At 39.5% G+C, this 20913-nt stretch overlaps 1 protein-coding gene across 4 annotated transcripts in view; it reads left to right on the forward strand.

Annotated features, from left to right (window-relative positions):
* The window catches only part of OSBPL1A (oxysterol binding protein like 1A), a 220225-nt gene that overhangs the window by 45957 nt on the left and 153355 nt on the right, over nt 1-20913 (forward strand). For all 4 annotated transcript variants that reach the window (XM_005697037.3, XM_018039467.1, XM_018039466.1 and 1 more), the window contains 7 exons: nt 1861-1946; nt 3074-3218; nt 13131-13192; nt 13292-13336; nt 14184-14257; nt 14372-14435; nt 20686-20784. In XM_005697037.3, the coding sequence (XP_005697094.2) occupies nt 1861-1946; nt 3074-3218; nt 13131-13192; nt 13292-13336; nt 14184-14257; nt 14372-14435; nt 20686-20784 (575 nt within the window). The remainder of the gene's footprint in view (nt 1-1860; nt 1947-3073; nt 3219-13130; nt 13193-13291; nt 13337-14183; nt 14258-14371; nt 14436-20685; nt 20785-20913) is intronic.

Genomic DNA, 20913 nt, shown 5'->3' on the forward strand with positions numbered 1-20913 from the left:
GCTGTTTTCACAAGGGAACATATCGATGCAAACAGCACCCACATCAAGGAATAGAATATTACTGGCACTCTAGAAACTTTAAGTCCCTTCAACTGGAGTACTTGTTTTTGTTGGCTAGACCAACAGTCTTTTTTTTTTCAGTATCCAGAATGAATATAGGACAGGAACATAAGCAGAGTTTTCATCTCTAGATCCTGTTTTCCTTCATTTATGAGCCTAGACAATCTAGAGAGAAGTCGTAGGGAAACATAATGACCCTTCCTTAAAGTCTGGAATGATCATTATTAAGCGTTGTTTGAGTATTCAGAGACTATTTATTGGCTAAACATGCACTGTGTCAGATACTGTCATAAGTGCCTAGGATACACAGAAGAGTAAGAACAGGTACCTGACTCCAGGCATGACTGTGGGGATAAAGTGCAGCTCTGGGAAATACATGCAGTAGCAGAGGTATGTAAGGAAGGCTAGGGACTGTTCTCAAAAGCTCACAGACGGGTGGCTGTAGAACCAGTGAGAAGAAAGGCTGAAGAGCATCAGTTCCAGCAAAAGAAGGCAGTACTGGGAGCCTGTGTGGAGGCTTGGCAGCCTTCTTCCAAGATGGAGAGGGAGGGGATCTGGGTGTGGAAATAAAAATGTGAGAATAGCAGATGCTGGTATATAGTAAGGTTAGTTCTTTAGACAAAGCTAAACTGGTTCCAGCTATTCGAGTATTCAAGCTTTGTGTTTCCTGTAGTTGAAATGCAGGGGCATGCATCATGTCTTGAACAACTGTTAGTGCATAGTAATTACTAACTATTAATAAATGTTCATTATTTCTCAGGAAGACCTGGGAAGCTTTTATATTCCTCCCCTGTAGCCTTTGCAGAGGACATTATATACATATTTTAAGAGGGATTATTGCTAACCTTTCTATGAAATTGCTTCTTTTCTGGAAGCCAAAACAGAACTCAGATATAGTAGAAATGAGACCTTATTACATATTCCACTCTCTTAAACCAGATTGCTCTCATTCCCTGCAAGTATGAGCAGCACAGAGTAACGGTAAGAGCAGGTACTCTGAAACCCCCCTGCCCAAGTTCAAGTCCCAGCTCCTCCATGTCCTGACTGTGACTTAGGTTAAGTTCCTTAGGTTAAGTTTCTGCCTCAGTTTCTTCACCTATAAAATTGGCAAAATAGTAATGCGTCAAAGAGTAGCTACACAGATTTAGTGAGTTAATATTTTTTAAGTGTTTTGAAAGGTATTTGGCATGTAGTAAATGCTATAGTATTTGTTAAGGACATAAAATATTCTTATAAAAATATGGACTTGATATATAAACCTAAATATATTTATATGGTTTGTATGTCTTAGTGGACATGAGTATGAGCAAACTCCAGGAGACAGTGAAGGACAGGGAAGCCTGGCTTGGTGCAGTCCATGGGGTTGCAAAGAGTTGGACATGACTTAGCGACTGAACAACAATAATAATGTCTTCCTAGTAACACTGTTTCTTATTATTACTGTTCACATTCTAAAGATCTGGAAGATATGAGCTCCTCTCCCTACTTAACCTGTCTTTCCAAGGCACATAAATAATAATATTTCAGCATAAAAAGATAATTCTTAATTATCTGTGATGGGTGTTATAGTGAGTAACATACCTAAAGACCTCTGAATTGAAAACAAATTCATCAGAACGTGAGGGAATCTGAAGTCTAAGGCAGTGAGAATAATAATGAAGTCTCACAGCATTTGAATTACAATTCAAAACTTTGTGACTTTTCTCACCACTATCCCTTTATTGTTTATACATCTCTGTGATAAATTTGCTAATAGGATCCAGCCTAGAAGTAGAGTAATATGTACCTTTCCTTTTGCAGCTGTAGAAAGGACTCAACAAAGAAAGCTTGAAGAATTACTTTTAGCAGCAGCAAGAGAAGGCAGAACAGCAGAACTTACAGCTCTGGTAAAAAAAAAAAAAATGTGTTGTTTCTTTACGCTGGGGGAAATTTTCGATCTAATGTTGAGTTCATAATGTAGTCAAACTGTGGGACCAAAATACTCGAGATCAGAGTAATAGAACAGAAGTCTTTAAATATCTAAAAACACAATCTGGTAATACTTTAAGCAGGATTCATTTTACATGATGGTGTTTTTCTCTGATTTACTTCCACACTTTCTACTGAAAACCTAATGGTTAAGAATCTGGTTTTTCAAGGTAAACATTTAATGTAAGGGTAGTTTTTTTTTTTTTTAAATGATTAAGCCAATTTAAACTTGACGGGTAATGTATAGAATCTTATAAAGGAATATCTTTCTCTAATTTTGATGAGTAATTACTTCTGAAAGGTATGCTGTACTTCCAGAAATTAACATACAGACAAGGGACATTAGTTTTGAAATATTTATATCATGTTAGAACAGGTTGAAAACTTTACCCATTTTATTTTTTTGTCCTTAGGAGACCTACTTTCCAGTTTCCATTTCCTGAAAATAGTCTCATTAAACACAAAACTCTGAATGTGTTCTAAATTCACGACTGAAGCACGGCTGTTTGCCTTAAAGTTATTTCAGCTTGTTTGAAAAGGCTTCTCTGGTTTCCAGGGATGGGGCCTAAAACGTTTTTTAAACCTTCTGAAATGGAGACTGTAAAGAATTGTTTTAAAGGAGTCAACCGGGAACAACAAATTCAGTAGCCCTTTAATATTTACGCATTTAGCATTTATGGTTTTAACTCTTCTGAATGGCTGTCCCTGGTAGACCAGTTTGTAATTCTGTTGTCACAAGTGTGAACTGCAAGACTGGTAGGAGTGAGTGGATCTTCGTGGAATCCCAGTGCCCCAGCTTGGTGTGCGGTGTCTGTCGTCAGGGAAGTGTGGGACCTGAGACCCCACAGCAGCTTGAGGGGAGCATGCAGGGTGATGTGGGTTCACCGCTTTTCCGAGCAGGAAGCCACTGATGGTCGAGATGCTAGGGAGCCCAGCTGCCCAGGCTCAGGAGCGGGAGGGTCCACCTTAGTTATCTGTTATGTGGTTTTATGGGAGAAAGACTGTCTTCAGCATATAATTCACATTGCATTTCTTCAATTGTTAGCTCAACCGGCCGAATCCTCCTGATGTTAACTGTTCGGATCAGTTAGGCAACACACCCTTGCATTGTGCTGCTTACCGGGCTCATAAACAGTGTGCCTTAAAGCTTCTAAAAAGTGGAGCAGACCCTAATCTGAAGAACAAGAATGGTAAGCATGTTGGTGATAGCCATTGATGGACATTTTGAAGTTATTAAAAAAAAGGCGTTTCGTTGTAGCATCCAGCCTGTGTTAAACTGTTTAATTTTGAAGTCAAGGCATTTATACGAAAGAAAAAATTTATTGATTTACTTCCCAGTTAAGACCTAAATGTTTAATAATGCCTATTTCACCTGAGGCACTAAAGATGGCTTAAAATCTGATTCCTACCCTCAAGGGGAGGAAATGTACAGTTCAGTTCACTTGCTCAGTCGTGTCCGACTCTTTGCGACCCCATGAATCGCAGCATGCCAGGCCTCCCTGTCCATCACCAACTCCCAGAGTCTATACAAACTCATGTCCATTGAGTCAGTGATGCCATCCAGCAATCTCATCCTCTGTGGTCCCCTTCTCCTCCTGCCCTCAATCCTTCCCAGCATCAGGGTCTTTTCCAGTGAGTCAGCTCTTCGCATGAGGTGGCCAGAGTATTGACGTTTCAGCCTCAACATCAGTCCTTCCAGTGAACACCCAGGACTGATCTCCTTTAGGATGGACTGGTTGGATCTCCTTGCAGTCCAAGGGACTCTCAAGAATCTTCTCCAACACCATAGTTCAAAAGCATCAATTTTCGGTGCTCAGCTTTCTTCGCAGTCCAATTCTCACATCCATTCATGACTACTGGAAAAACCATAGCCTTGACTAGATGGACCTTGGCAAAATAATGTCTCTGCGTTTTAATATGCTATCTAGGTTGGTCATAACTTTCCTTCCCAGGAGTAAGCGTCTTTTAATTTCATGGCTGCAATCACCATCTGCAGTGATTTTGGAGCCCAAAAATATAGGTTCTTGTTATTTGTGGTAGTCTTGTTCTATTAATACAATGTTGCTGGGACCTCTGAATTAGTGTATACTGAACCATTGCTCATAAGGGAAATAGAGTGAGACTCCTATGAGCCTTTGGTCACAGCATCCCATCCACAGATCACACATAACCTTGTTTTATGTGAGCCTCTGTGTAAAACCACCTTATTTAATGTATATTATTGATGATTAACACTGAGCTCACTACCAGGAACATCATATCTCAAGCCTGAACTAAGATCCTGTAACATGTATTCTATCTGGAAGGCACATCAGAGGCTTCTTCAGCTCACGAGCACTAGACAGCACTTCATCACCGTGCTTGGGGGCCAGTTTCAGCAGTGAAATCACCAGAAACAAGAAGCAAGAAAGGTGAAAAGTGCGGCCCTAGGTAGACTGTGACGAGGACACTTGTTTACAGTCTGAGGGCTGAGACAAAAGGGCAGAGCATCAGCCTTTCCACTTCAGGAACCAATGCATCAGAAGACTCAATTTTTTTTCTCTTAAAAAAAAAAAAGTTTATTTAATCAGCCTTTGAAGGCACCTAGTTTGTGTATGAAAAAGCAGTAAAATGGCAAATGTACAGGGTTCATGATGGGTAGAAACATGGAGAGGTGGGAAGAAGACTCTAATTTTTTATTAATCTGGATGTGTCTGTGAATGACCAGAAAATTGCTATGAGTATTGATTGGTGATTGAAGTAAATTTTAACAATAGGCAAGTTTGTAAATGTGGCGTTCTCAAATAAGGAGGATAGAGTATACACCCAGGACAGTGTCGATGACAGAGTTGGGTAACCTTAAGAGAAGCTGCAGAGTGTGTCTTGGGTATTCAGTGGAGGGACATCCCAGTAGGGCTGCTCCACATCCCCTTTTGTGGACCTGGACGACTGGAATTTACAGTTCCTGAGAAGGGGAGGACTGTAGGAGGGGCAGGTGAGCAGATGCTAAGAATTAGGGGCTTGGTTTTTAAGACATTACAATTTTGAAATACTGTCATGTAATGCACATGATAGAGTTGGAAAAAGAACTTTGAGTCTAGGTGGGAGGGGTCTGGGTAGAGATACAAATTTGGGGATCATGTGTAAAAGCTAGATCTGATGGATCGAAGAAATGAACATAAGAGTTAAAACCATAAAAGTGTAGAACAAAATGCAGGAGAAAGTTTTAGTTATCTTGGGTTTTGCAAAGATATCTTAAATATGACACACAAAATATGAGTGATAAAATATTGATAAATTGGACTTTGTCAAAATTAGAAGATTTCTTCTTCAATAGGCACTGTTATGAAAATGCAAGTTATGGGAGGAAATATTGGCAAAACATATACAACAATGAACCTCTATCTAGGGTATATACAGAACCTTTATAACTCTAAGAGGAAGATAACCCAATTCTGAAAAGTTTCAGCCATTTCACCAAAGATACACAGATGGCAAAAATCACATTTCTAAAAGATCCGTATAGAGATATAGAACTTAAAATTCATTTCCATGAAAAAAGTGTATTCACATAAATACAGGGAGTATGTACCATGATGTTTATTTCAGCTGTATCTAAAATATTAAAAAGGTAGACATAAGCCTAACAGCTCGAATCAGCTGAGGTTTGCTTTAATACTTGCGGTAATACTAAAATCGAGAGAACAGGGGCTACTTATATCAATGTGGATAAATAAAACAATGAGCAAAGAAAGGAAGTTGAAGCATAATAGGTAAGCCATTATTTCAATATTAACACCATACTGAACATGTAAAAGCACTTCCTGGGGGACTTTCCTGGTGGTCAAGTGGCTAAGACTCTCTGTGGTCCCAATGTAGGGGGCCCAGGTTCGATCCCTGGATGGGGAATTCGATCCTGCATGCCACAGCTACGAGTCCACATGTTGCAGCTAAGACCCAGTGCAACCAGATAAATAGACAAATAAAAAGAAAAAAATTTTTTAAAAAGCACGTTATGGGTACATTCCTGTATAAAAAAAGTGGAATACACACTTGAGAATGATGATGCTACCAATTTGTGTCATCAAAAAAATGAAAACAAAATCATAAAGCTGGAAGTGGGGAAGAATCATCATGATTACCTTTGAAAGTTAGTAGCAGTTTACAGAATGACTGAAGGGTAAACTTCTAAAAGTAACGGAAGGTGGATACAGATATTTGGAAAGTTCAGCATGCCTGTTAAAAGATGTTAATGTGTTCTTGATAAAAGTTAAGATGGTGCTTTCTGAGACAGTACTTTCTTCTTACTTTTTTTTTTTTTTTTTAAAATAAGAGTTTTTCTTATTCTACTACCATAAGAGTAGTAGTGTCTGCATTTTAGGAAGTTTTAAAAATAGAGAAAGAACATACATTACTCCAATACAGCCTCTGGTATTTTGGCATATTATATACCATTCGGATTTATTCTCATACCTATTTTTGAGCATTTTTTAAAGTTGCAAAGCATGCTGCTTTTTTGTGGCCAAATGAGGAAAAATGAAGACACTGAAAAGGTATAATCACCTCTACCCAAACATCCAAAGATTTAGGTTTTAGTTGCTGTTCTATGGTAGGCTAGATATTTAAAATTTAAAATAATAGATACCAACTCGAGAGTGTAAGCAAAAGAAGGATCATATATTATTAGTATAAGAATACAGAGGTATCTCTCTGTATTTCAAAACAGGAAATGCTGTTCACCATCAGAGGGGATGGAATCAGGAAACAGGATGCTGTTAGGCCCCAAGGCGGCTGCCACTCATTGTGTGTGTCTCTCCGCACTGTGTGGTCCCTCATTTCTGTCGCTTAGCAGACGAGCTCGTGTGTTTTCCGGCCTACATGAGGGAAGATGGCTGCCTGGTAGCTACATTCAGTGGATCATTGTCCGTTAACCTCAGTTTTAAGTCTAAGTGGGGGGCAGTATGATGGCGCCCACTTGTGTTAGGTGCCCACCATTGGTACATAGGAGTTGGGGTGGAGGTACAAACATGGTGGCTGGGGTCTTCCCCTGCAGGGTGTACAAAGGGCAGAGGGTGCCCAGAGGATGGTGATAAGTATGGGCCAGCAAACACCTAGGAGAGTATCTACCATTCTTTCTAGTTTATGGCTTGTAAATAGAGTTGACATATTAAAATCCTAAGAGTTGACTCATTGGAAAAGAGTCTGATGCTGGGAGGGATTGGGGGCAGGAGGAGAAGGGGACGACCGAGGATGAGGTGGTTGGATGGTATCACTGACTCGATGGACGTGAGTCTGAGTGAGCTCCGGGAGTTGGTGATGGACAGGGAAGCCTGGCATGCTGCGATTCATGGGGTTGCAAAGAGTCGGACACGACTGAGCAACTGAACTGAACTGATATTAAGCATCAGCAGTGTTCCATGTTGTTCTTGGAAGCATGATCTTCATAGCTCGCCTTCTGCGTAGTATTTTGTGTGGGTATAATGGGCTCCATGCCTCCAAACCTTCAGTGATATGAACAATGATAATTTCTATATTTTTTATGACTAAATTTTCCAAGTCTCTTAAAACAAAGATGTTTAAAGTCAAACTTGTTGGTCCTCCTCTTTGATTTCTTCTGAAACCACTAAGCTTAGGCAGCAGTTAGGGCATATCCGATTCTGTTCTCCCCTAGTGTGTCTGTGGCACGTCTATTCAACACATGCCGAGCCTCTGCTGTGGTAGTTACTGGCGACCCAAAAGTGAACAAAATCTGTCTCCACGCTCTTGGAGCTTGTGTTCTGGAGGGAGGAGACAGACAAAGCAAAAAATACGTTCAATGTCGGGCAGTGACGTGCGGAAAAATAAAGCAGGCCAAAGGGAATAGAGGGTGAGTCAGCGGGGCTGATGTTTTGGGAAGCAGGGAGGGAAGGGAAGGTCGCTCTGAAGTGACCTTGAGCGGAGAGCCAGACCGAGGACGGGAGGGAACCCTGGTGAGGGATTCAAGCAGAAGAGCAGTGAAAGCAAAGGAGAGGCCAGTGTGAAAGCTCAGGGTAGGCGGGCACTTGGCATATTTGAGGAAGAGAGCTGCTTGGGTGCCTAGAAGGTGCTCATCAGGGAGAGTGGTAACTCCAGACAATAAGCCAGAGGCTCAGCCCTGCTGGCCAGTGTGGAGGGTTTTGAGCAGAAAAGGTGATGTGAGCGTGTACTTAGGATGTGAGACCCTCAACTTGCTAATCACTTACCTCTGCACCCTTCATCAAAGCATCCATCCATTCCTCGTCCATTGTTCTGTTAGCCCTTTCTCATCCGCTTGAAGAGCTGACTGTGTTTTCTGCACTCGTTGCCTTGTCCATCACTTTCCTTCAACAGTGTTGCGCATTTAATGTTTGTTTTTCTAAGATTTTATTCACTGGTAATCTTTCCCCGTACTATTCTTTGTTGATGATTTTCCTTGACAGTCGTTCCTTAACTGTTTTTCCAAATGGCTTTAATTTTCTTAGGTTCTTAGTAAAAATGCTGTTGGCCCCTGATTGAGATTGCATTCTTTGTAAATTAATTTGAGGCGTGTTGACATTTGTATTTGGTTTTCCCATTAAGGGCCAAGTCTGTATCATGCAAAAATTTAAAAACAGGATCATTCCTGTTTTTTACTTTATTTTGTTGTGGTTGATAAGAGGTGGTGCGATTCTGAAATAGCTGGTTATGGTGCCCAACCAGGAAGGGAGGCTATTTCATTCCATTCAAAAACATTTTATTAAATTCTCACGATGTGCTAGGTACTGTGGACATTGAATCCAGAAATGAGGGCTCTGTATGGGATTTCAACTGGTTGGCAGGAGTTCAGAATTTGTTTTTGGTGTTAGGACAGAATTCTGTGAAAGAAACCACATTGTCCTTCTCTCTACCTAAAGGAATAGTTTCTCAAAAGTGTGCTGTAGATAGAATAAAAATAACAAGTTGCCAGAGCTTTTCAGAAGACATCCTCGTATGTGCTGGCTAGAAAACCTAAAGTGATTATCAGTTGCTCAGTTAACATTTTAAAAAGTTTTTTCCCTACCAAGAAAGTAATCTGTGGCCAGTCTAAGTTTTATCCATCAGCAGTCTGATAAATCTACCTCAAAAATAAATCTCAAACCCATGTACTTTTCTCCATACCTACTGATGTCCCCATTTTGCTACTAACTCTCTAGTTCAAGCCACCAGTATCTCTTTTTTAAAATCAATTTTTATTGTAGTATGGTCTGTAATGTTTTAGTTTCTGCTGTACAGCAAAGTGAATCAGGTATACATATCCATATATCCACTCATTTTTAGATTCTTTTTGCATATAGGTCATTACAGAGTATGGAGTAGAGTCCCCTGTGCTCTTCAGTAGATTATCTATCTCTAGCGATGTGAGTATGTCAGTCCCAGTCCCCCAGTTTACCCCCCTTGACGACCATAAATTTGTTTTCTATGCCTGTGACTCCATTTCTGGTTTATAAGTTCATTTGTACCATTTCACATATAAGCAACGTCATATGATTTGTCTTTCTTTGACTTACTTCACTCAGTATGACAATCTCTAGGACCATCCATGTCACTGCAGATGGCATTATTTCATTCTTTATTTGTAGCCGAGTAGTATTCCATTGTATATACATACCACATCTGTATCCACTCCTCTGTGGATGGACATTTAGGTTGCTTCCATGTCCTGGCTGTTGTAACTAGGGCTACAGTGGACACTGGGGTACGTGTATCTTTTTGAGTTACGGGTTTTATCCAGATACATGCCCAGGAGTGGGATTGCTGGATTATATGGTACGTCTGTTTTTAGTTTTTTAAGGAACCTCCATATTGTTCTCCATAGTGACTGCACAAACATATATTCTCACCAACAGTGTAGGATGGTTCCTTTTTCTCTACATCCTCTCCAGCATTTATTGTTTGTAGATTTTTGATAATGATGGCCATTCTGACCAGTGTGAGATGGTATCTTATTATAGTTTTCATTTTCATTTCTCTGATTTGAGCATCTTTTCATGTGCCTGTGAGAATTGTCTATTTAGACTTCCACCCATTAAAAAAAAAAAATATTTTTAAATTTTGATCTGCATGAGCTGTTTGTAACTAGTATCTTTCACCTGGACCTTTGCTTTGTAACTTGTATCCTTGCTTTTCTCTTGCGCACATTTACAAGCTTTCCCCACACAGACACTGTAGAGATCTTTTTTTTTTTAAATTTTTATTACAGAAATTATCAGAGCTTAAAAAGAGTATAATTAATGTAGAAATTATCCTCTCTCAGGCATTATCAATAATCCACTCACCAGATGTCATATTATTTTGTCTATAAATACTTAAATTCTTTTTTACAAGATATGGTCTTCTTTTAAAAAATGTCATGATAGTTGCACAACTCTGAATATACTAAAAACCGTTGAATTGTACACTCTAGATGAGTAAATTATATGGTGTGTGAATTCTCTCAATAGAGCTATTAAATAGCCACAATGGCACTATCCTGTTAATAATTTTATAATTTCTCAAAAATCATCAAATAGCGAAAGTCCACATTTCCCCAGATATTGTTGAAAAGTTCTTTTAACACACTTTGACAGAGTTTGAAACATAAGTCAGATCATGTTATTCTCTTAGCTACAACCTTTCTGTGGCTTTCCATCATATTTAGGATAAAACCCAGACTCCTTGTGCTGGTTCACAGAGGTCTGACCTACCAGCAAGCCTCACAGGATGTGACTTCTCTCTCCCTCTGCCTCTCTCTTGCCCACCTAACTGTTCCTACCTCAGGGCCTTTGCATCAGTTGTTGCCTCTGCGTGCAGGGCCTCTCCCCTGGATTCTCATGAGGCTGGACCCTTTCAGTTTAAACATCCTCCCTCAGAAAGACTTTCCCCATCACTCTTCTAGTCTCCAATCTGAAGTGGCATCTCAGTCGTTCTTTTTCAGAACATTCACTTAAAAATGTTGGCATAGCGTGGGTGGTGGTGGTTTAGTTGCTGAGTTGTGTCTGACTCTTTGTGGCCCAATGAACTGCAGCACACCAGGCTCCTCTAACCTTCACTATCTTCCGGAGCTTGCTCAAACTCATGTCCATTGAGTCAGTGATGCCATCCAGCCTTCTCATCCTCTGTGGCCTCCTCCTCCTCCTGCCCTCAGTCTTTCCCAGTATCAGTCTTGCCAGTGAATTGGTTCTTTGCATCAGGTGGCCAAAGTATTGGAGCTTCAGCATCAGTCCTTCCAATGAATATTCAGGATGGATTTCCTTTAGGATTGATTGGTTTGATCTCCTTGTTGTCCAAGGGACTCTCAAGAGTCTTCTCCAGCACCAGAGTTCAAAAGCATCAGCTCTTCGGCCCTTAGCCTTCTTTATGATCCAACTCTCACAGCCATACTTGACATCTGTAAAAACCATAGCTTCGAGTTTACAGACCTTTGTCAGCAAAGTGATGTCTCTGCTTTTTAGTATGTTGTCTGGGTTTGTCATAGCTTGGGTTATTATTTGCTGTATCCCGTTTTATTAATTTGTCTGTCTTTCCCTTTTCTTTATCACTGCCCCCCAATTTTTTTCTGTCCTGTTCACTACTGAATCCCCAGTGCCTGAGATATTGTCACATAATAGACTCATTAGACAATTTTACAGAAAATTGTCCTACACATACCAGGTGATTGGTATTTATAAAAAGTTTATTTGATAGAATGTGTCACTTCCTATGTAAATAGAGTTCCAGTCTGATAGGTTATTTCTTCAAAGACCTAGGTTTTTTTTTTTTTTTTTTGTAAATATCTTTTCTTTCTCTGGGCTTCCCTTGTGGCTCAGATGCTAAAGTATCTGCCTGCAATGCAGGAGACCCAGGTTCAGTCCCTGGTTGGGGATGATCCTCTGGAGACAGGAATAGCTATCCACCACAGTATTCTTGCCTGGAGAATTCCGTGGACAGAGCAGCCTGGTGAGTTACAGTCCGTGGGGTGGCAGAGTCGGACTCCACTGAGCGACTAACACTTTCGCCTTTGTTTCTCTAGGAATTGGAAACTCTTGAGGGTATGAGATGATTGTTTAGTTTGTATCCTTTACATAGTGCTCACTTCAGAACTCATTAAATAATTTATACACAAATTCTGTTTTTGTCATTTGGCACAACACAGAGTGTTTGTGTGTGTAAGCTTGAGAAAGTTACTTAACACCTTGCTGGTTTCATTCTCTGTGATCCCTTTTTCCTTTTGTCCTCAGTTGTGGACCATCACAGACTTAGTCTGTGAGTTGTCTCTGCCTCCTGTTCTCCAGCAAGATAGCTTAAGAGCAGCTGTGATGAGCTGAATAGTGCTCCCCCAGTGATGTGGTTAGTTGAGTATCTGGAGATAGTGAGAGAATGCTGAATTCTCCAGGTGGGCCCAGTGTAATCACGAGGGTCCTTCCTTTTGGGGAGGAGGCAGGAGGATCAGAATATTGAGAGAGAAAAAATGTAAGCAGAGGTTGGAATGATGCACTTTGAAGATGGAGGGAGGGACCACTAATCAAGGGATGTAGGCAACCTCTGGAAAAGGCAAAGAAAGAGATGCTCCCCCAGAGTCTCCAGAGGATGGCAGGCCCGCCAGCAACCTGGTTATTGGCCCAGTGAAACTGTGGATTCATGACCTCCCCAGGTGTAAAGGAGACATTTGTATTGTTTTAACCCACAATGTGTATGCTAAGTCGCTTCAGTCTTGTCTGACTCTGTGTGACCCTATGGACTGTAGCCCGCCAAGGCTCCTCTGGCCATGGGATTCTCCAGGCAAGAATATTGGAGTGGGTTGCTGTGCCCTCCTCCAGGGGATCTTCTCACCCAGGGATCGAACCCATGTCTCTTACATCTCCTATATTGCAGGGGTAATTTATTACAACAGCAATAGGAAACTGATGGATTGACTTTCGGCAAGAAAGCCTGAATGATCACAGAACTTATCCAGAGTGTTTAGAATTTAGTTTGACTTGCTGGCTTAATAGTTACTGAAAAAGAGGCTGTAAAGAATTGAGATGGCAACTTCAGGTAGGTGATTTGGGCTGTAGTTGATGGCATAGGAAAGATTATTACGTGCTGTCATAACAGCATCAGTTTTTAGTAGAATTAAGGTCTTGATGGCTTGCTTTCTTGTGTTTACACAGATCAGAAGCCTCTTGATCTTGCCCAGGGTGCTGAAATGAAACATGTTCTTGTTGGTAATAAGGTATGTGGTAATGGATTGCATTTGTATATGTAGAAAGAAGATTTGAGTTCTTGAAACACATAGATGCACTTTTAACAAAAACGTGTTCTTTTTTAATAGATCATACACAAAGCTTTGAAACGATATGAAGGTCCTCTCTGGAAGGTAGGTTGGAATGAGTTTTTAATTATAATACCGGGAAAGAAGGTTTCTTAGGTGATCTCTTGTTAAAATTTGTTTTCATTATTTTCTGAAGTATGTGATTTAGTAATTATTTGATCTTATAATGTAAACCATTGTTTTACTGCTGGACTTCATTAGGCACCCAGTGATTGTAGCAATTAACAGTCTCTTGTGTTGGTCTGACACCTTTAGATGGCCAAGTTTGTACAGAGCAGAGGGGTGGGATTTTTTTTCTTAAGGATAGGATTATACTACCATTTTTGTTACGAACATTGATCTGTAGAATACTCAGGAGGAATTTAATATTAAATTGTCACAGAACACACATGTAAAATGTTTCTGGTTTATAAGCATTTCTTTGCGTTTTAGAGTTCAGTTATTTTCTAGAATTAACTATTTTGGAGCACGTAGTTTCTTCTGCATTTGAAAGCGCTCCTTCTGTATATTTGTGTACAAGTCTGTTTGTAGTGTATAAAATTTAGGATAATTTTCTTTTTTTAGAAGCTCTTTCAGAACTTTGAGGAAATTGTCTTTGAAGCCCACAACTGATGCATTCCCCTGTAAATATCCTAGCACGGTATTGTCAGAACTGTAGACCGTGTTCGTTGTTGATCTTACCAGTATGGCATTGCTTCTCCTCCTGTCACTCGGGAGGGTATTTTCATTTCTGCACCGTTTCTAGGTGACGTTTGATCATGTTTGAGTGTGCAGTGGTACTGTCAAGATGAAAGGCTCAGACAGAACTATCATAACTTAATTACTTTTTATCAGTCAAGTATTTGAATCTAGATGTATCAGCTTGGAAAAATCTTTGTTATTTTCCCCTTAGAGTTCAAGGTTTTTTGGCTGGAGGTTATTCTGGGTAGTGTTAGAACATGGAGTCCTCTCATGGTATAGGAAACAGTAAGTATTATGATCTTTAATACTTCTTGAGTCTCAGCATGTACATTTTGAATGATTAAAACTTTTCGCTAATCTCTTTTCCTTTTGCCTTGATAATCTATATTTATTTTGAAGGCCCGATGCAGTCCATAATGCTTATCGCCAGGGATGCAAACACCTAACTCAAGCAGTATGCACGGTAGGATGACACACGCATCTTTTGCTTAAACTGTGAACTCAGTCCTGCAAGTGATTGTGCTCAGTCATTGGAATAAGCTGCTTTGTAAAATCTTGGGGCTGGAAAGCATGTGTGCAGTTTGGCCCTCCCTATCTGTGACTTAATTCCAGAAAGTTCCATAAAGCAAAACTTGAATTTGGATGCACCAGCAACTATTTACGAAGTGTTTGCATTGTAATAGGTATTATAAATAATCTGGAGATGATTTTAAAGCAAGCCAGAGTTGTGTGCAGATACTATGCCATTTTATATAAGGGCCTTGCGCTTCCGTAGATTTTGGTATTCTACTCATATATCTGTCGCCCACAGATACAGAGGGATGACTGCGTATGTTTTTACTTGAGAACAAGTAAAGTTGTGGAATTCCATTTAAAAACTATAATCAAGTTTTTTTTAAAGTCTGTGTATTGTGGGATAAGAGAAGCATGATCCAAAAACATTTATACAGAACATTTACCATTTTGTATATGTATGTAATATATGTATGTGTACATATTAACACGTGTATGCACGTAGATATCTATATTTGTGCATGTATGTGTGTCTTTGAACGTGGGTACATCTGGATAATGAAAATTTTTCTGGTGGTAAAATTTAAAGCCTGTATCAAAATCAGGATGTTTAGGTTCTCCATAATCCCATCTGGCTGTTTTACCAGCCAGGAGAAAAGAGTTTTTCCTCCATGAAGATTAGTCTAAGACTGGAACCTGGACACACTTGCTGCTTCAGTTTATTTAGGGTTGTCAGCATGCCACAGAGGTGCACCCTTTTTTTAAAGCATAGGACCCAGGACTTCCCAGGTGGTCCAGAGGCTAAGACTCTGCAGTTCCAGTACTTTCACTGCGCAGGGTGTGGGTTTGATCCTTGGTCAGGTAACTAAGATCTCACGTACTGCACAGCCAAAAGTAAACTGATAGCACCATTTAAAAACAAAAACAACAAAAAACCCAGCACCCACCTTTCTATGTGAACACTGCTGGGGGACCAGCAGCACCACCCTGAAGATGTCACAGGCTCCGTCCCCTGCCTCTGCAGTCCAGCCTCCTTACACACCTGGTCCCTCAGTGTCCTCACACCTCTTTCTCCCTTGCATTGGACCAGAGGGCCAGGGAAATGCTGTCTAGTCTCAGCCATCTAATCTTCTCTTTTGTTGGTGCTTCCCAGCCATTCTCATTTGTTCCAGCTTTTGATTCATTTACTGAACTCAGAGGCTTTTCCTCAATTGGGTTCTTTCTCTTTCTTTTTTTGGTTGTTGTTCTTTCTCATTCTTGTCTACCTTAAAAAATCACAGAAGTTGTTCCCTGATCCTTTTAAAATTTCCTGATCTTTAATTTCTTTAGAATTGCTTAGATCCTTCTACGTTACGCTTCACCTTGTTTATAGTTTTTGCTTCTTCTATAAACATCTGCTTAAAGCCTGCATTTAGGAACCCATATGGATCCACTGAAGGTAATGGGCATTAAATGAGTGGCTACTATGAGGCAGGCTCTGTTTACATTCTAGACTCTAAAGGTAGATGCTTAGATCATTGATTTGAGACCTTTTTTCTTTGCTAATATAGATGTTTACATCTATAAGTTTCTTTTTAAAAAAATTATAGTAAAATACACATAATGTAAAAGCTTACCTTCTTAGCCATTTTTAAGTTCAGTAGTGTTAACTCTGGGCTTCCCTAGTAGCTCAGCTGATAAAGAATCCACCTGCAATGTGGGAGACTTGGGTTCAATCCCTGGATTGGGAAGATTCCCTGGAGGAGGGCATGGCAACCCACTCCAGTAGCAACCCACTGCCTGGAGAATCCCCATGGACAAAGGAGCCTGGCGAGCTACAGTCCATGGGGTTCCAAAGAGTGGGACACGACTGAGTGACTCAGCAGCAGCAGCAGTGTTTACTGTATTCACTTTGTTGCCCAGCAGATCTCTAGAACTTTCTCATCTTGCAGAACTGAAGCTTGATACACATGCAAGAGCACCTCTCTATTTCCCATACCCCCACCCCCTGGCAACCACCATTCTACTTGCCGTTTCTATGCTTTGACTACTTTAGATATCTCACCTGAGTGGAATTATACAGTAATTATCAGGTTTATTTCACTTTGCATAACATCCTTAAGGGTCATCCATGTTATAGCATGTGACAGTATCTCTCTTCTTAAGGCTGAATAATATCCCACTGTTAGGTATAGACCACATTATCTTTATCTGTTCTCTATTAATGGATGTTTGAATTGTTTCCACCTTTTGGCTGTTGTGAATAATGCTGCTATAAACAGGAGTGTGAAAATGTCTCCTCAAGTTCCTGCTTTCATTTCTTTTGGATGTAAACGTCGGTGTGGAATTGGTGGGTCATATGGTGATTCTGGTTTTAATTTTGTAAGGAATTTTCGTACTGTTTTCCATAGCACCTGGGCCATTTTACATTTGTATCAGCACTTCTCCACTTTCTCCACATCCTCCCTGCAACACTTATTTCAGAGGGTTTGGTTTGTTTCTTTGCCATTCTAATAGGTATGAATGGCATCTAACTACAGTTTGATTGCCTTGATTATTAGTGATATTGACCATCTTTTCATGTACTTATTGACCACTTGTATATTGTCTTTGCAGAAATGCCTGTTTAATTTTCTTGCCCATTTTTTAATCAAATTTTTTTTTTTCCTTGTTGGTATTGAGTTGTAGGAGTTCTTTGTTTGTTCCAGATATTATCTCCTTATCAGGAACATTTTTTTAAATATTTATTTTTTTATTTAAATATTTGCAATATTTTCTCCAATTTCATAGGTTGTCTTTTCACTCTGCTAATAATGTTCTTTGCATAGACGTTTTATGTAGTCTAATTTATGTTTTTTTCTTTTGTCACTTGGACTGTTGGTATCATATCCAGGAAACCATTTCTAAGTCCAGGGCCATGAAACTTTCTTCCCATGTTTTCTTGTAAGGGTTTTATAGTTTTAGCTCTGACCTGAGGCATCTGTTTCTCCTTGGCTTGTAGGTGGCAGCTTTCTTGCCGCGTCCTCACATGGCTTTTTCTCTGTGTGCAGGCATCCCTGCTTCCTCCTTCTCTCCTTGTAAGGACATCAGTCATACTGGACTAGGGTCCCACCCTTATGATCTCATTTCACCTTAATTACCCCTTTTAAAACCTTATAAAAGCCCTATCTCCAAATGTAGCTTCACTGGGGATTAGGGCTTCAACATATAAAGCCCTTAATCTGGTTGAGAAGTTCTTTTTCCTTTCCTAGTTAACTGAGAGTCCTCATTATGAAAATCTGTTGAACTTTATTAAATGCTTTTCCCATATTATCAAAATGCTCATATAGTTTTACTCATTTTGTTAATATGATTATGTTGATAGACTTTAGGGTGTTAAAATCAATCTTACACTTCTGGGACAAATCTCACGAGGTTGTGATATACTACCATTTTAATATATTGTTCATAGTGAATAGTGAAGTCGCTCAGTCGTGTCCGACTCTTTGCGACCCCATGGACTGTAGCCTACCAGGCTCCTCTGTCCATGGGATTTTCCAGGCAATAGTCCTGGAGTGGATTGCCATTTCCTTCTCCAGGAGATCTTCCCAACCCAGGGATCGAACCCGGGTCTCCCGCATTGTAGACAGATGCTTTACCGTCTGAGCCATCAGGGAAGTCCGATACTGTTCATAAATACTTTGTTAAGAATTTTTGCTTTTTTGTTCATGATGGTTATTGGTTTATATTTCTCCTGTGGTGTTCGTATTTCTCCAGTGGTATTATCTGGTCTCACATAATGAACTGGAAAATGTTCTTTTTCAGTTTTCTAGAAGAGTTTGTATAGGATTACGTTACTGCTTCCTTAAATACTCACTAGAATTTGCCTGTGCAGTCACATGGGCCAGGGTGTGTGTGTGTGTGTGTGTGTGTGTGTGTGTGTGTGTGTGTGTGTGTGAGGATTGTCGTTACAAATTTGACTTGTTCAGTTGCTATAGGGCTATTCATATTTTCTATTTCTTCTTGGGTCGGTGTTTGTAATTTTTGCCTTTCAAGGAATTTGTCCATTTTCTTTTGGCTATAAAACTTAGGGTAATAATATTGTCTTGTGTTTTTAATGTCTTTGTGATAGGTAATGTTGTACACTCTTTTGCTCTTTATATTGGTAATTTATGTCTTCTCTTTTTTCCAAAGATCTGCCTAGCACTTTGTCACTTTTATTTTTGAAGTGATTGATTTCATTGAAATTTTTCTTATGATTTCATTCTCTTGATTTCATTGAAAATTTTCTCAGGCTTTTGCTGTTTCATTGATTTTTGTTCGTTTTAAAGAATTTCTCCATGTTTTGGGCTTAATTTGCTCTATTTTATAGTTTCCTAAGGTTATAGCATAGATTATTCAAATTACCATACAATTCAAAATATATTCTAATTCCTGTTGTGATTTCTTGTTTGATCCAATGGATGTTTAGGAGTGTGTTGTTAAATTTCCAAATAGTTGGAGTTTTCATGATTGTGTTTTTGATTTACAATTTCATTTTGGTCATTGCACATTTTCTATATGATTTCCATCTTGTCAGATTTATTGAGACTTGCTTGATGACTCTATATATGGATTATTGTGGAGAATGCACTAGAGAATAACGTGTATTTTGCCCTTGTTGGCATGTCCTATAAGCATTCAGTCATGATGGTTGGTAGTGTTGTTTAGATCTTTTGTGTCTTGCTGACTTTTTTTTCATTGTGTCAATTGCTGAGAGAATGGTATTTAAACTCCAGATATATTTGTAGCATTATTTATTTCTGTTATTGATCACATGCATATTTATGATTTCTTCCTGATTAATTGACCCTTTTATCATTATCTGGTGGCCATCTTTATCTCCTGTAATAATGTATTTTGTTTTGAAATCTGTTCTGTTTGATATTAATATAACCTTTCAGCCCTTCTTATGGTTATTGTTTATATAATATCTCTTTTTGTATCTACTTCCAACCTACCTATATCTTTATATTTATTTTCTGTCTCTTGCAGATCATATGTATTTGGGTCCCTGTTAACCATTCTGACATTTTTTACCTTTTAATAGAAATTCTTTTGAGATTGTGGTCCACTTTTTTGGATGGTATCACTAATGTTAAGTTCTAGAGATCCTGGATCGTATTATTTTTCTCCATTGAAGGTTATTTCCATTGATTCAGGTCATTTTTGTTCCCAGGTTTGGATTGTAAACTCTGTTTCTCATACAGTGGCTCTGGTCTGCATTCAGCTAGGTGGTATCTCAGCAACTGCTTGGAATCTATTTTCTGTGCATCAGTAAGAAATGTGAACAGAGTCGGGGAATCCCATCTCTCTCTTTCCTTTGGAGGACTCCCCTACTGTCTCTAGTATTTATGGCTGCCCAGAGACAGACTGCTATCCAAGTACACCCTCGCTGCTGTTGTGTCCCCCCAGGACTGTGCTACCTCAGTGAACAGTTCTGGGGATTTGAAGTGTTAACTGCTCAGTTGTGTCCGACTCTTTGCTACCCTATGGACTGTAGCCCACCAGGCTCCTCTGTCCATGGGACTCTCCAGGCCAGAATACTGGAGTGGTTTGCCATTCTGTTCTCCAGAGTATCTTCTCAACCCAGGGATCGAACCTAGGTCTCCTGCATTGCAGGCGGATTCTTTACCGTCTGAGCCACTTGGGAAGCAGAACTTGGTCGCAAGGTGACGTCCTCTCCCATCAAGTCAGCCAGCCCTTGTTCAGACTCCAGCTCTTCCTTTTCTACGCCTCATGCTTTTACACGCAGTTCATTTTCTATACTCACATCAAACAAAAGGTTCAGGAGAGTGGCATGAATAAGAAACTGGAGCTCTGGTATCTAAAGGACTTTGTAGCCCAAGTGCATGCTATGTTAAATATTTAATAGGATGAGGGAAAAAACTATATACCTAGGGTATATTATTAGTATTTACTTTGAGTAATGAAGCATGTGAAAGCCAGACTTGATGTAGATAAGCTGCAATGCATTTGATACTCCCAACATTACCACTTTTTTCTCAGTATTTTAAATGTTTACTTGGGTAGATTCATATTGATGTATGGCAAAACCAATACAATATTATCAAGTAATTAAAAAAAATGTTTACTTGGGTATTATTGTCATGTTAATAGTGTTGATTTTATGTGTAGATCATTTAAGGGTTCTGTTTTATGGGCATGAATGGTATTGTCTTACTGACTTCTTTATATCCAAGGTAAAATCCACTGATAGCTGCCTCTTCTTTATTAAATGCTTCGATGACACTGTTCATAGCTTCAGGGTTCCCAAGAACAGCCTTCAGCAGACAAGAGAGGTAATTTTATGGATTTATTTGTCTTTTGTAAAACAACATTTAAGGACATAAAGAATATCAAATAGGCTCAATATTAACATCTACCCTCTTGTTGATTATTATTTTTAATGGGAGTGATGATATAAAACT

The sequence above is a fragment of the Capra hircus genome, chromosome 24, assembly GCF_001704415.2.
Source record: "Capra hircus breed San Clemente chromosome 24, ASM170441v1, whole genome shotgun sequence".
NCBI classification, from domain to species: Eukaryota; Metazoa; Chordata; class Mammalia; order Artiodactyla; family Bovidae; genus Capra; species Capra hircus.